Below are 12,259 nucleotides of genomic sequence, written 5' to 3'. Positions count from 1 at the left end.
AGAAGGTGCATAACTGGTGGAATGCTTTATATGAAGCAGCCAATTTGTCTGGCCATGATCTGCATAGCAGTACTTACAGTGGGTCAGTAGCTATTTTTTTTTCATAGTTAAGCATTTCTTCTATAATGGATGAATTTGCATAGGTTTACTTTATGTAACTCATGAATTTATGAACTGAAAGTAACACCATTCCACCTACTCTATCACCTTTTATACCTGTAATATACAAAAGTCAGCTAAAGTACCTTCCATACCTGTTCTAGTAAGTAAGGTGATTATCATCCTCTTTGTTCTTACAATTCATATATATTCTTACTTGACAATTCCAATTATGTTCACATTCTCCTCAAACATTTTTTCATTCCTTTCTTTCTTTTGCTTTTGTGTTTTATTTGTCTGTGTGTTTTCTTTATTCGAATAATCTTTTGCTCAGATTTTCATTCTCCTCTCTCTCTCTCTCTCTCTCTCTCTCTCTCTCTCTCTCTTGTGCAGAAATGAGTTTCTGTGCATTCAACATACTGTGAAAGATATATCTAATGCTTTGTGCCGAAAGTCAATGAGCAGTGGCATGCTAGTGGGAGCAGAATCACATATTCGAGCTGTATGTTCACTGTTGATAATGGAATGGGAAGATGTACGATTTATTAGGATTTCAGGGATGGATGGCATTGGGAAGACCACCATTGCAAGAGCCATTTTTGACAGGTTTTCTCATCAATTTGAAAGTGCTTGTTTTGTTGCAAACATTAAAGAAAATCAAGTTAAACAGGGCTTGTTGTCTTTGCAAAAGAATCTGGTTTCTGAGGTGTTGACAGTTGAATCTGTGAATATTGCTAATGAATATAATGGAATTGATATGATAAGAAAAAGGCTTGGTTCTAAGAAGGTTATAGTAGTTCTTGATGATGTGGATCACCAAGCCCAGTTGGATGGTTTAGCTGGAGACCTTGATTGGTTTGGTAAAGGTAGTAGAGTTATCATAACAGCAAGGGATAACCACTTGCTTTGGAACTGTTGTGAAATTTATAAGGTTGGTTTACTAGCTTTAGCTGAAGCGACTCGACTATTTAGATGGCATGCTTTTAGAAAGACATCTCCTAACAACGATTTTCAGCAGCTCTCTCAACGGGTGGTATAGTACGCTAGCGGCCTTCCCGTGGCGTATAAAGTCTTAGGTTCATTCCATTGTGGACGTAGCATGAAACAGTGGAGTGATGCACTAGATGCACTGAAAGATATTCCAAATGATGAAATTGTTTCAAAGCTTAGGATAATTTATGATGGGCTGGGGGATGCAGAGAAGCAAGTTTTTCTAGACTTAGCATGTTCCCTTATGCCAGGTCCTGGTTTAATTAGAAAACTGTACCCTGAAATTACAATAGATGTTCTGGTTGAGAAGTCCCTCCTTTTTGAGTCATCATTTGAAAGGATTGGAATGCATGATTTGATTCGAGAAATGGGTCATCGTATTGCACTGCAAGAATACCCGAGGCATCGGATATGGCTTCATGAGGATATTGCTGATGTGTTAACTGAAAATAAGGTATCAAATCTATCTTGAAACTTTTTATAAATTACAAGCTATCAATTTACGATGTTCTGCTCTTTCCTTGAGCTAAAACGCATTACAATAAATGTATTGAGCTTTTAAATGTGGCTAAAACACATTCCAAACAATGCGTGTATTTAACTTTTAAAAAGAGGATTCATTGGTCGACCCCAACTAATTCTGAATTGAGTCATCGTTAATTGACTGTGTGAAGCTTGTAGCGCCCTATTCATTTCCAGATTGCCTTCCTGAATTGCCTCGTTTGTCGCAATAATGTTAAATAGATCCACGTGAGCCTCATGGGAGATCGAGCACTTAATAAAACTTCCTCTATCTCTCTAACCCCAACAAGATAGTCCCACATGCAAGTGACACAAAATGTATATTCCGAAGGATGGATAAAAGTTGACTCTCACGTTTGCTTAGAAAATAGAAATTACTCCTTGATGGGGTTCTTTTTAGAGCTTTAAATTGAATTAGCATGTGCTAATATAAAAGCATTTTTTGTGCTTTGTTCTCTGTTAATGCAACTTTGAATCCTCCTAGGGCAGAGAAGCAGTAGAAGTCATACAAATTCCTTTGAAGTCCAACTCAGAGGAAGATAGTATACACCTGAGCAATGAAGTCTTCAGACTTATGAAGTGACTGAGAATATTTATAACACCATATCACAAGAACTTCATGCATTTGTGCACTCATGAACTTATAAATTTTCTTCCTAACAGCTAATGCTGGTTTAATTGGTCATATTATCCTTCACCATGAGTGTTGAGATGAAATGTTGAGATGGATGTGTGGCCACACCAGGAGTGACAGGATTAGGAATGAGGATATTCGGGACAAGGTGGGAGTGGCCTCGGTGGAAGACAAGATGCGAGAAGCGAGATTGAGATGGTTTGGGCATGTGAAGAGGAGAGACACAGATGCCCCAGTGCGGAGGTGTGAGAGGTTGGCCATGGATGGTTTCAGACGAGGTAGGGGTAGGCCAAAGAAGTATTGGGGAGAGGTAATTAGACACGACATGGCGCAGTTACAGCTTACCGAGGACATGACCTTAGATAGGAGCATTTGGAGGACCCATATTAGGGTAGAAGGTTAGTAGATAGTCTCATTATCCTGTCTTATTAGTAGTCGCATTATCGCAGTATAATTTTTTGTGCTCTGATTTATGCTATTATCTATTATTTCCTGTGCTTTGATTATTCTATGTTATCTGTGTCGCTTGCGTTACTTCATTTGTATATCGCTGTGAATCTCTTAGCCTTATCTGACCTCTTTTTATATTTTTTATTGAGCCGAGGGTCTTTCGGAAACAGCCGTCCTACCTTGGTAGGAGTAAGGTCTGCGTACACTCTACCCTTCCCAGACCCCACGTTGTGGGATTTCACTTGGTTGTTGTTGTTGTTATTATCCTTCACCATCATTGCCAAAAGATTTCGGACCACCAAAATTTGTGGGTCTTATCATGTGTCGCAGTTATCTGGTTATCCTTTGGAATGGGTCAAAGGTATGATTTCGACTCATTTAAGTTCTTGAATTAAAACTGACGCAAGTATAATTTTTACTCTGATCTTTTGACGTGCTAACTTTCTGACGACGCAAGTATAACATTTACAAAATGTTTTCTCTTTGTCAACGCTTTTTTTTTTTCAAATACTGTTTCTATGTATTGCATATGTCAATTTCCATAATAAAACAGAGCTTGAAATCCCAGATAACATAACTATTGTCTTTGAGTCCTCTGTAAATCTGTAGTTAAGACTATGTTTTCATCTAGGATCTAGGTACAAAAACCATAACCGTACATAAGACATGAATTTATTGTTATACTTTTATTCATAGATTTCATTTCTTGCTTGAAATAGCATTTAAACAGGTTGACTCTTCTTAATTTGAGTGGCTCCCAAAAACTGATGCAAATTACAGACCTTTCTGGGTCTCCAAATTTGGAGAGGCTATTCCTAAGTCGATGTATTCAGCTGGTAGAGGTCCATCAATCTGTTGGAGCCATCAAAAATCTTACTGTTTTAGATGTGGAAGGTTGTGAAAAACTTGAAAGGCTTCCAACTAAGTTTCAATCGGGGTCTCTTGAAATTCTAAATGTTTCTGGTTGTCGGGGTTTGAGAAGAATTCCTGAAATTCATCTAAATGTGAATCGCTTATTAGAACTCAGGCAGCCATACTGTGGTGTATCAACATCATCATTTTAACATGGCAATGTCCTAAGCTTTATAGATCTGTGTGGCTACATTCGAATTGAAACTCTCCCTAGCAGCATTTGCAGGTTGAAGAATTTGAAGTTTCTTTACCTCATTGGCTGTTACAAACTAAAAAACTTGCCAGAAAACATTGGTGATCTAGAAAACTTGGAGAGGCTTGATGCAAGTGAAACTGCCATCTGGCGCACCCTAACTCCATCATACGCTTGAGGAAACTGAAGTTCCTATCTTTTCGGAAAGTACCCATTATTTTTCCTGTAAGAGATTTATGCAGGCGGGGATGTTTTGCCCAATATGATTTGAACTTTCAGTTGCCCAGTATGTTATCAGTCTTTTGCACACTTGAAAGACTGGATCTTAGTGCTTCCAATTTATTTGATGGCACTGTTCCTGAAGATCTTATATGCTTGGCCTCACTATTAAAGTTAAATCTGAGCAGAAATAGCTTTACCTATTTACCTAAAAGCATTGCGCAACTTAACCGCCTTAAACACCTTGATGTAACCTATTGTGAAAAGCTTAAAGAGCTGCCAGAGCTTCCTCCAAGTATAGTTAGACTGTTTGCTGATAATCACTTTGCTTTGCAAAGCATTCAAACACTACCCAACCATGTATAAAAAGTTGTACTTGGTCTCCTTCGCTAATTGGAAGATGCAAGAGATGTGGTGTGCTTCTCGCTGGGAAAGTTCTTGCTTAAAAATGGAAAATTGTCCAAGGGAAAATATGATTGACATGCTGCAAGATATTCTCCCTGTAATTTTCTCAATGCTGCAGCTAAAGGTATGTTTTCCTCCCTCTTTGCCTATAAATATATTTACCCCTGTTTGGATGGTGGTTTCCCGTGGTTCATTAATGTATGCTTTTCTATGAAACCATGTTTGTTTCCATTGTTTTTAAAATTATGTGGTATGGTGTTGTAAACCCGTGGTTCATTCCTTAGTTATATAACCATGAAAAGTCCCAATTTTTGGAACCACGGATTTGGTGGTTTTTCCGTGGTTACGTATTTCAATTCTCCATTATACCCCACCCTCTGTTAGGATTGGAAAAGTCTTCTATTCATAACCGGAACAGAATTACAATAGGAGGAGCAACTATCACACTCAACTATTACAAAAAACCAATCCTAAACTGAATACCTATATCTCACTCAAGTGTTTTCCTTACTGTTTTTCTCTGTTGCTCTTAGTGATCATACAAATGATAGAAGGCTTCTCTATTTATAGGGATGAAATGAACCTATTGATGTCATTTGTGACTCAAGCAAGCACTTGACAATTTGTCAAATACAAGGAAGATGTTTTCTTCCTTAAAACAAGGAATATGTTTTCTTCCTCAAAACAAGGGGAATGTTTTCTTCCTTGTTTTCTTCCTCAAAATGAGGGAGATGTTTCCTTCCTCAAATTATGGGATGGACCCAACAAATCTCCCTCTCCAGTCCCATACACCTGAAGGAAGGTACACCGGCTTTTAGTTTGAGTGTATGCCGACAAGTTCTTTGCACAATTCGAACTTGTCTCTCGGTACCACCTTGGTCAGCATGTCTGCAGGATTGTCGTTTGTGTTGATCTTGGAGAGCTTCAGTTCATGTTGCTCGACTGCTTCTCTGAGCCAGTGATATCGAACGTCAATATGTTTTGTGCGTGAGTGGTACCTCGAGTTTTTGCTGAGATCCATAACGCTTTGACTATCACAATGAACTGTGTATTTTTTTTGTCGGAAACCCAATTCTTGAAGGAAACGTTTCAGCCACATAAGCTTCTTCCCAGCTTCAACTGCGGCAATGTATTCGGCTTCTGTGGTTGATAGTGCTACACACTTTTGTAACTTGGATTGCCATGACACAACTCCCCCTGCAAATGTGAATATATAACTCGAAGTTGATTTCCTGCTATCATAATCTCCTGCCATGTCAGCATCAGTGTAACCTTCCAAAACCGGCTTAGCTCCCCTATAGCACAAATATAGTCTGGATGTACCCTTCAGGTACCGTAGTATCCACTTGACAGCTTCCCAATGTTTTCTTCCTGGATTTGATAAGTATCTGCTCACAACACCGACAGCATGAGCAATGTCTAGCCTTGTGCACACCATTGCATACATCAAACTTCCAACTGCTGAAGAGTAGGGCACTGCTTTCATCTTCTTCTTTTCTTCTTCGGAAGAAGGACAACTTTCCTTGCTCAACTTGAAGTGATTTTCTAGTGGAGTACCAACAGGCTTGGTATTTTTCATGTTGAACCTTTTGATCACGCGTTCAACGTATTCCTCTTGTGACAAGAACAACTTCTTTACCTTTCGATCACGAATGATTTTCATGCCCAAGATATGTTGTGCAGGGCCTAAGTCTTTCATATCAAAGAACTTAGACAAATCTTTCTTCAAGTTGTTGATCATAGTTGCATCCTGGCCTACTATCAGCATATCATCCACATAGAGCAGAAGGATGATAAATTTTCCATCGGGGAACTTCTTCAAGTACACACAATGATCTGCAGTTGTTCTTTTGTATTGATGTTTCAGCATGAATGAGTCGAACTTTTTGTACCATTGCCTTGGGGCTTGTTTGAGACCGTAGAGACTCTTCCTTAACTTGCAAACGAAATGCTCTTTCTTTGGGATTCGGAAACCATCGGGCTGCTCCATGTAAGTTTCTTCCTCCAAATCACCATGCAAAAAAGTTGTTTTCACGTCCATCTGCTCAAGTTCAAGATCCATACTTGCCACCAATCCGAGAACCACTCGGATAGACATCATCTTCACAACCGGCGAAAAAATCTCATCAAAGTCGATTCCTTCCTTCTGTTGGAAACCTTTGACTACGAGCCTTGTCTTGTACTTCACGATATTTCCGCTAGCATCTTTCTTGAGCTTGAAGACCCATTTGTTCTTCAAGGCCTTCTTTCCCGGAGGAAGTTTCACCAACTCATATGTTTGATTCTTTTGTAAAGAATTCATTTCTTCCTCCATGGCCTGTCGCCAATTGGATTTTTCACGATGAGATTGAGCTTCTTGAAAGCTCTCTGGCTCCCCCTCGCTGGTAAGAAGGATCCATTCTGTTGGCGAGTATGACCTTTGAGGGATTAACCCTCATGCAGAGCGTCGAACTTGATTATTTCCAGTTGCGTCTTGGGGTGAAGGCTCCCCCTGCTCAAGAATTTCTTCGTTTTGATCATCATCAACATCTGTCGGATCAATGTTTTCTTGTTCATCATGGACATTATCATGAAGTTCCTCGTTGTTGAGAGGAATGTGTGGTGATTCAGGGACATCATCTGGAGCATGATAACTTAAAACTCCTTTTTGATACTTTGCCAGTCCTGCCAACATGTCCTAGATGCTTGTCATTCACTGAAGACTTTAATCATGCATTCTTGAATTGTAAATACTCACAGCTTGTCTGGGTAGGATCAAGATTGGGCCTAAACTTTGAAGTCTTTTGCACACTTGAAAGACTGGATCTTAGTGCTTGCAATTTATTTGATGGCACTGTTCCTGAAGATCTTGGATGCTTGGCCTCACTATTAGAGTTAAATCTGAGCAGAAATGGCTTTACCTATTTACCTAAAAGCATTGCGCAACTTAACCGCCTTAAACTCCTTGACGTAACCTATTGTGAAAAGCTTAAAGAGCTGCCAGAGCTTCCTCCAAGTATAGTGAATCTGTTTGCTGATGACCGCTTTGCTTTGCAAAGCATTCAAACACTACCAACCATGTATAAAAAGTTGTACTTGGTCTCCTTCGCTAACCGGAAGATGCACGAGATGTGGTGTGCTTCTCGCGGGGAAAGTTCATGCTTAAAAATGGAAAATTGTCCAAGGGAAAATATGATTGACATGCTCCAAGATATTCTCCCTATATTTTTCTCAATGCTGCAGCTAAAGGTATGTTTTCCTTCCTCTTTGCCTATAAATATTTTTAGAGTATAAGAACCAAAGTTGTAATCTTGTTCATTCTAGAAGTTTAAATAATGAACTGAAACTGCAATGTTATTGTTGCAGTCGCAATTCGACTATATGTGGAAATCTTTTTGTATTGTCCTCTCTAGACATGCTCCACGTGATAAGGTTCCCAGGTGGTTCAAGTATCGTGAGACACGGTCAACGATGATTTCCATCAAACTGAAGGAACACTGGTATAATGATAAGTTTATGGGATTTGCTCTGTATTGTCGGTTTCCTTCCTTAATTGATTGCCCGCCAAGATATAACCAATATCGGCAATCAGCTTTCTGTCACGTCTGGGGTACAACAGTCAAAACTAAATTGGTACCCAAACATGCTGCTATGGGTCGACCAACACTTGAAAATTTTGTTAATATGGGGGTATCAAGTGCAGTTTCAACTGATTTTCAGGACTGTTTGGTTTTTTGTTCTTTAAAATTGGATAAGATGGAGGAATACTTTAAAGGAAAAGGAAAAGACCCTCTTTTGGTAATTAATCCAAATGACTACTGTAGATTTGAGGCATCTCTAGATGGTCGAATATCAACAAATTGGGGAATTCGTCTTGTATATGCAGATGATATTGAGGTAATGAGGTTGAAATGGACAAGGAAATTTAAGATAGATTCCTTTTCGTATCTCGCTGGAGATAAAGAATTTATCCCGGGGATTGATGAGAGGCTGGGACGACTTCTAGTACCACAGGAAATTGGCTTTTTAATGTGGAGACTTCTTTTTGATACTTTGCCAGTCCTGCCAACATGTCCTAGATGCTTGTCATTCACTGAAGACTTTAATCATGCATTCTTGAATTGTAAATACTCACAGCTTGTCTGGGTAGGATCAAGATTGGGCCTAAACTTTGAAGTTGGGAACCCAGTTCCAGTTCAAGAATGGCTGACCACCTGGATTTCATCAGCTCCTCAAGATGAGGATGTAAGTTTCGCTTTTGCTGTCCTATGGGCGATCTGGAAGCACAGAAACAAGGTGGTACATGAAAGAGCCGTTTTTGTTCCCTCAGAGGTTATCTCCACTGCCATCGAAGAACACTCAAGGTTTCCGAATTCTAAATCCAGAGAAGAAGAAGCTCTCAAGGAGGGGCCTAGAGAAACAGCCGTGGATCTTAAAGCTCTCTTTGTTGATTTTGATGTACAGCAAGACGATGACATGCTAGTAATAGAGGTCAAGGGAGCTTGGAAAGAGGGAAAAGAATGGGCTGGAGTGGCGTGGCTAGCTTTTAACAAGCAAGGGGTTAAAGTGGCAGCAGCTAGAAAATCACTGAAGGTCATAAGTAGATTACATGCAGAAGTACATGCCTTTGATTATGCAATGAGATGGGCTGCTACTGAAGTTTCTAAAGTCATAATTTTGTCTGACAACGGCGCCTTGATTGAGCAACTTCTATGTGGGGGAAGCTGTTCAGATCAAGACATTGTCTATATGTTGCGTGAATTTCTGGAATTGATGAAAGAAGAAGAAATGTTCTGGAAAGTTGTTAAAGTACCCAGTTATGCAGTGTCAGCTGCAAAGAGGGCGGCAAAAATGGCCATGAAGACTTACATGGATGTACTAAACTCTGTGATTTGGTGATCAAGTTCAAAGAGCTTGGGCTTGTTATGAACCTTTTTGCTTCATTAGAGAGCTTTATCTCAAGAAAAGTTGTTTCTTCAATAATGACTTAATGGGGTATAGAGCATCCGTTTTTATGTAAACAAAAAAGACCTAATCAAGGATCAAGCTAAAAGGATACTACATTAATTTTGTTTGCACGTGAACGTAATCTTCGGAGATAGCAGGTAATTTATGCAGGTTTCTTCTATTTTTTACAAAAGCAATGCTCTATGATTTATTTCTGTTTATAATTTACTTATTTGACTAGATAAAAATGATCCATATAATTCATTTACTATATATAAAGAGAGAATAGCTAGGAGGTCTCCGTCGACATGCTCTCCGGCCAAAGGGCTGTTTTGGGCCTTTATAAAGAGAGAATAACACCCATACTTTATAGGGGGGGAAATATTTTGGGAGAGAGCGAAATTTAAATTCTGCTTTGCGATTTTTTTTAAAATTTTTGAATAAGCGAGGGTTCGAACCCGGAACCCATGAGTTTTAGGCGAAGGGCAAGAATTAAAGACCACCAATTTGAGAGGCAAAAGTTAAAGACCACCCCAAAAGAAGGGCAATTCTGCGAATTGCTCGGGAAAAACGCGTAAGTATCCAATAATATAAAAATATTTATGTTCTTTTAGCAGGTAAATACAATAAACATTCAATGGCAAGTAAATAATTATAACCTATTGCTAAAAAATAAGGAAATCATCTGAACATTAATCAGGTCAATAATGCCCATTACATTATCTTCTTACGTTTTTGCTCATTATCTTCCTATGTTTTAGCTCATAATTATTTTCTATAACTGTTTTGTATATGTTTCCCCCTTTCTTCTTCCTCCCTAGTCTAATGTTAGCATTTTATTCTCCTTTTCTATTTCCCTAGTGTAATTTTATTGTTCATTCAGGTAGAATAAAATCATAGTTTTGGTTCAACACGATGGGAAACGGGTAGTATAATAAAATAATATACATAAAATATCATTCATATAATTTTGTTTACACCTTATATAATATATTTAATATACCTCGTATAATTTTATTATGCTTTTATAATAAGTTTGCATACCTCGTATAATTTTATTATACCTTTATAACAAGTTTATATACCTCGTATAATTTTATTGTACCTTTATAATAAGTTTGTATACCTCATATTTTTATTATACCTTACATAATAAACTTAATATACCTTGTATAATTTCTCTGTAACTCTATCACCCAAGAAGGGAAAATGAAAGAATGGAGGGATTAGTAACAGGAGATTGAGGATATATTGGTTGAAGAAGATTGATATGTTGGTTGATGTTATCTTAAATCAGACAGATAAATGATGTGTTTATATCTTAAATGATGGATAAATGAAAATAAAGGCTAAAAGATATGACTGAACCCCTGGTTTTAGGAATATTTTCATTCGTCACATACTTCTTTTAATGTGTTATATATGTAATAAACAGTGTTGTTTTGAAGAATATGAAAAATTCTGCTATTTATGTTCTTATTTCTTGTATTGTGACTTGTCACGTAATTTTCTCCTGTATATTCTACTATACTAATTTTTATTTAGGTTGAATACATATGTGGTCCTTTAAATTTGTCCGAATGTTTTGGTTAAATACTTTTATACCAAACCTTATTCCCGTTGCACACCTGATCATAAGTGTGCTTACTAGACACAATTTTAATAGCTCCAAACAAATTAAAGTTTGTGAACATCAGTCGCCGCTAATGTGCCAAACAATACCAATACGAAAAAAAAAATGTCAGAAACGAGAGAGATAATCTGGAAAAAAGAAAAAACTAAAAAGACAAAGATAAACAATATTCCCACCTACTCTTTTTGTCTCAATTCAAGTGGCATTTTACATCCAACCTTTGTAATTTTGACCAATAATTTAAATGTATTTTTTGATCATATTAATATAAAAAGATTGCAATTTATAGTGTTTTTTGTATTTTTGAATATGCAAATTTTAATAAAAAAAATATTAAGTTGATGTAAATAATGGAAATGGAAATAATGGTGGTTTAGGGTTACTTTTATCGGAAAAGGGCCAAATATACTCCTGTACTATGAGAAAAGGGTTAAATATACCCCGCGTTATATTTTTGGGGACAAATATACCTGTGCCGTTATACTTTGGACTTAAATATATCCCTTATCCGTTAAAGTTGTTTAAGATGGACAGCCGATCCTATGTGGCTGCCACACATTTGATGAGGTAGTTGACATGTGGCTAAACCCGTCAACCGGTTCGGTTAAACCGGTTAAAACCGGTAACCGGACCGGTAAAACCGGAACCGGACCGGTTCCGGGTAACCGTTTAATTATTACCGGTCCGGTTTCGATTTTTTTGGAACTGGAACCGGTTAAACCGGTAAAACCGGAACCGGACCGGTTAAACCTGTAAAACCGGTTTAACCGGTGAAATAAAAAAAAAATTATAGTCGTTGGCGTTGGGCCTTTGTCCGTTAATGGACCGTTGGCAACGGTCCATTTGCAAAAATGGTCGTCGCCAAACGGTCATAAAATTAATTTTTGACCCCCCAAATTTTTTTTTAACACTTTAACCCATCCTCCACCCCTATATAAACCCTTCTTCGTTTTCATTTTAATTCACACCAATTCACTCTTCTTCTCTTTCTCTCAAATCTTAATCTCTCAATTATAGTTACTTTGCAATAATTAGCCACAAAGTCTTATTATAGTTTCAACTTTCAATTATTAATTTTGCAATTATAATATTGTTGGTGGAGTTGGTGATTTTGCAATAATCCGAAGTAGCTTTGGTGGATTTGCAATTCTAGCCGTCTTCACTTTGCTGGAAATTAATCCGGCAATTTGGTACCTTCGTTCCAACTCTATCTTTATTTTTCGCAATTTAATTCTAGCAATTTATTTTTCGCAATTTAATTTACGCAATTTAATTT

General features: G+C 37.8%; 2 protein-coding genes across 2 annotated transcripts; both read left to right on the top strand.

Annotated features, from left to right (window-relative positions):
• The first annotated feature begins 556 nt into the window (after window positions 1-556).
• On the top strand, window positions 557-1,138 carry LOC132628796 (TMV resistance protein N-like). The gene has a single exon (XM_060344562.1). It carries the CDS (start codon window positions 557-559, stop codon window positions 1,136-1,138), a length of 582 nt encoding a protein of 193 aa, XP_060200545.1.
• Window positions 1,139-6,836: 5,698 nt separating this feature from the next.
• LOC132628795 (uncharacterized) lies at window positions 6,837-9,543 on the top strand. The gene is made up of 3 exons (XM_060344561.1): window positions 6,837-6,966; window positions 7,087-7,652; window positions 7,770-9,543. Exons 1-3 carry the CDS (start codon window positions 6,837-6,839, stop codon window positions 9,300-9,302), a joined length of 2,229 nt encoding a protein of 742 aa, XP_060200544.1. The 3' UTR covers window positions 9,303-9,543.
• Window positions 9,544-12,259: the final 2,716 nt, after the last annotated feature.

The sequence above is a fragment of the Lycium barbarum genome, chromosome 2 (genome assembly GCF_019175385.1).
Source record: "Lycium barbarum isolate Lr01 chromosome 2, ASM1917538v2, whole genome shotgun sequence".
Lineage (NCBI taxonomy): Eukaryota > Viridiplantae > Streptophyta > Magnoliopsida > Solanales > Solanaceae > Lycium > Lycium barbarum.
The sequence above is the reverse complement of the archived record's forward strand: the minus strand, read 5'-3'. Positions and strand labels throughout refer to the sequence as shown.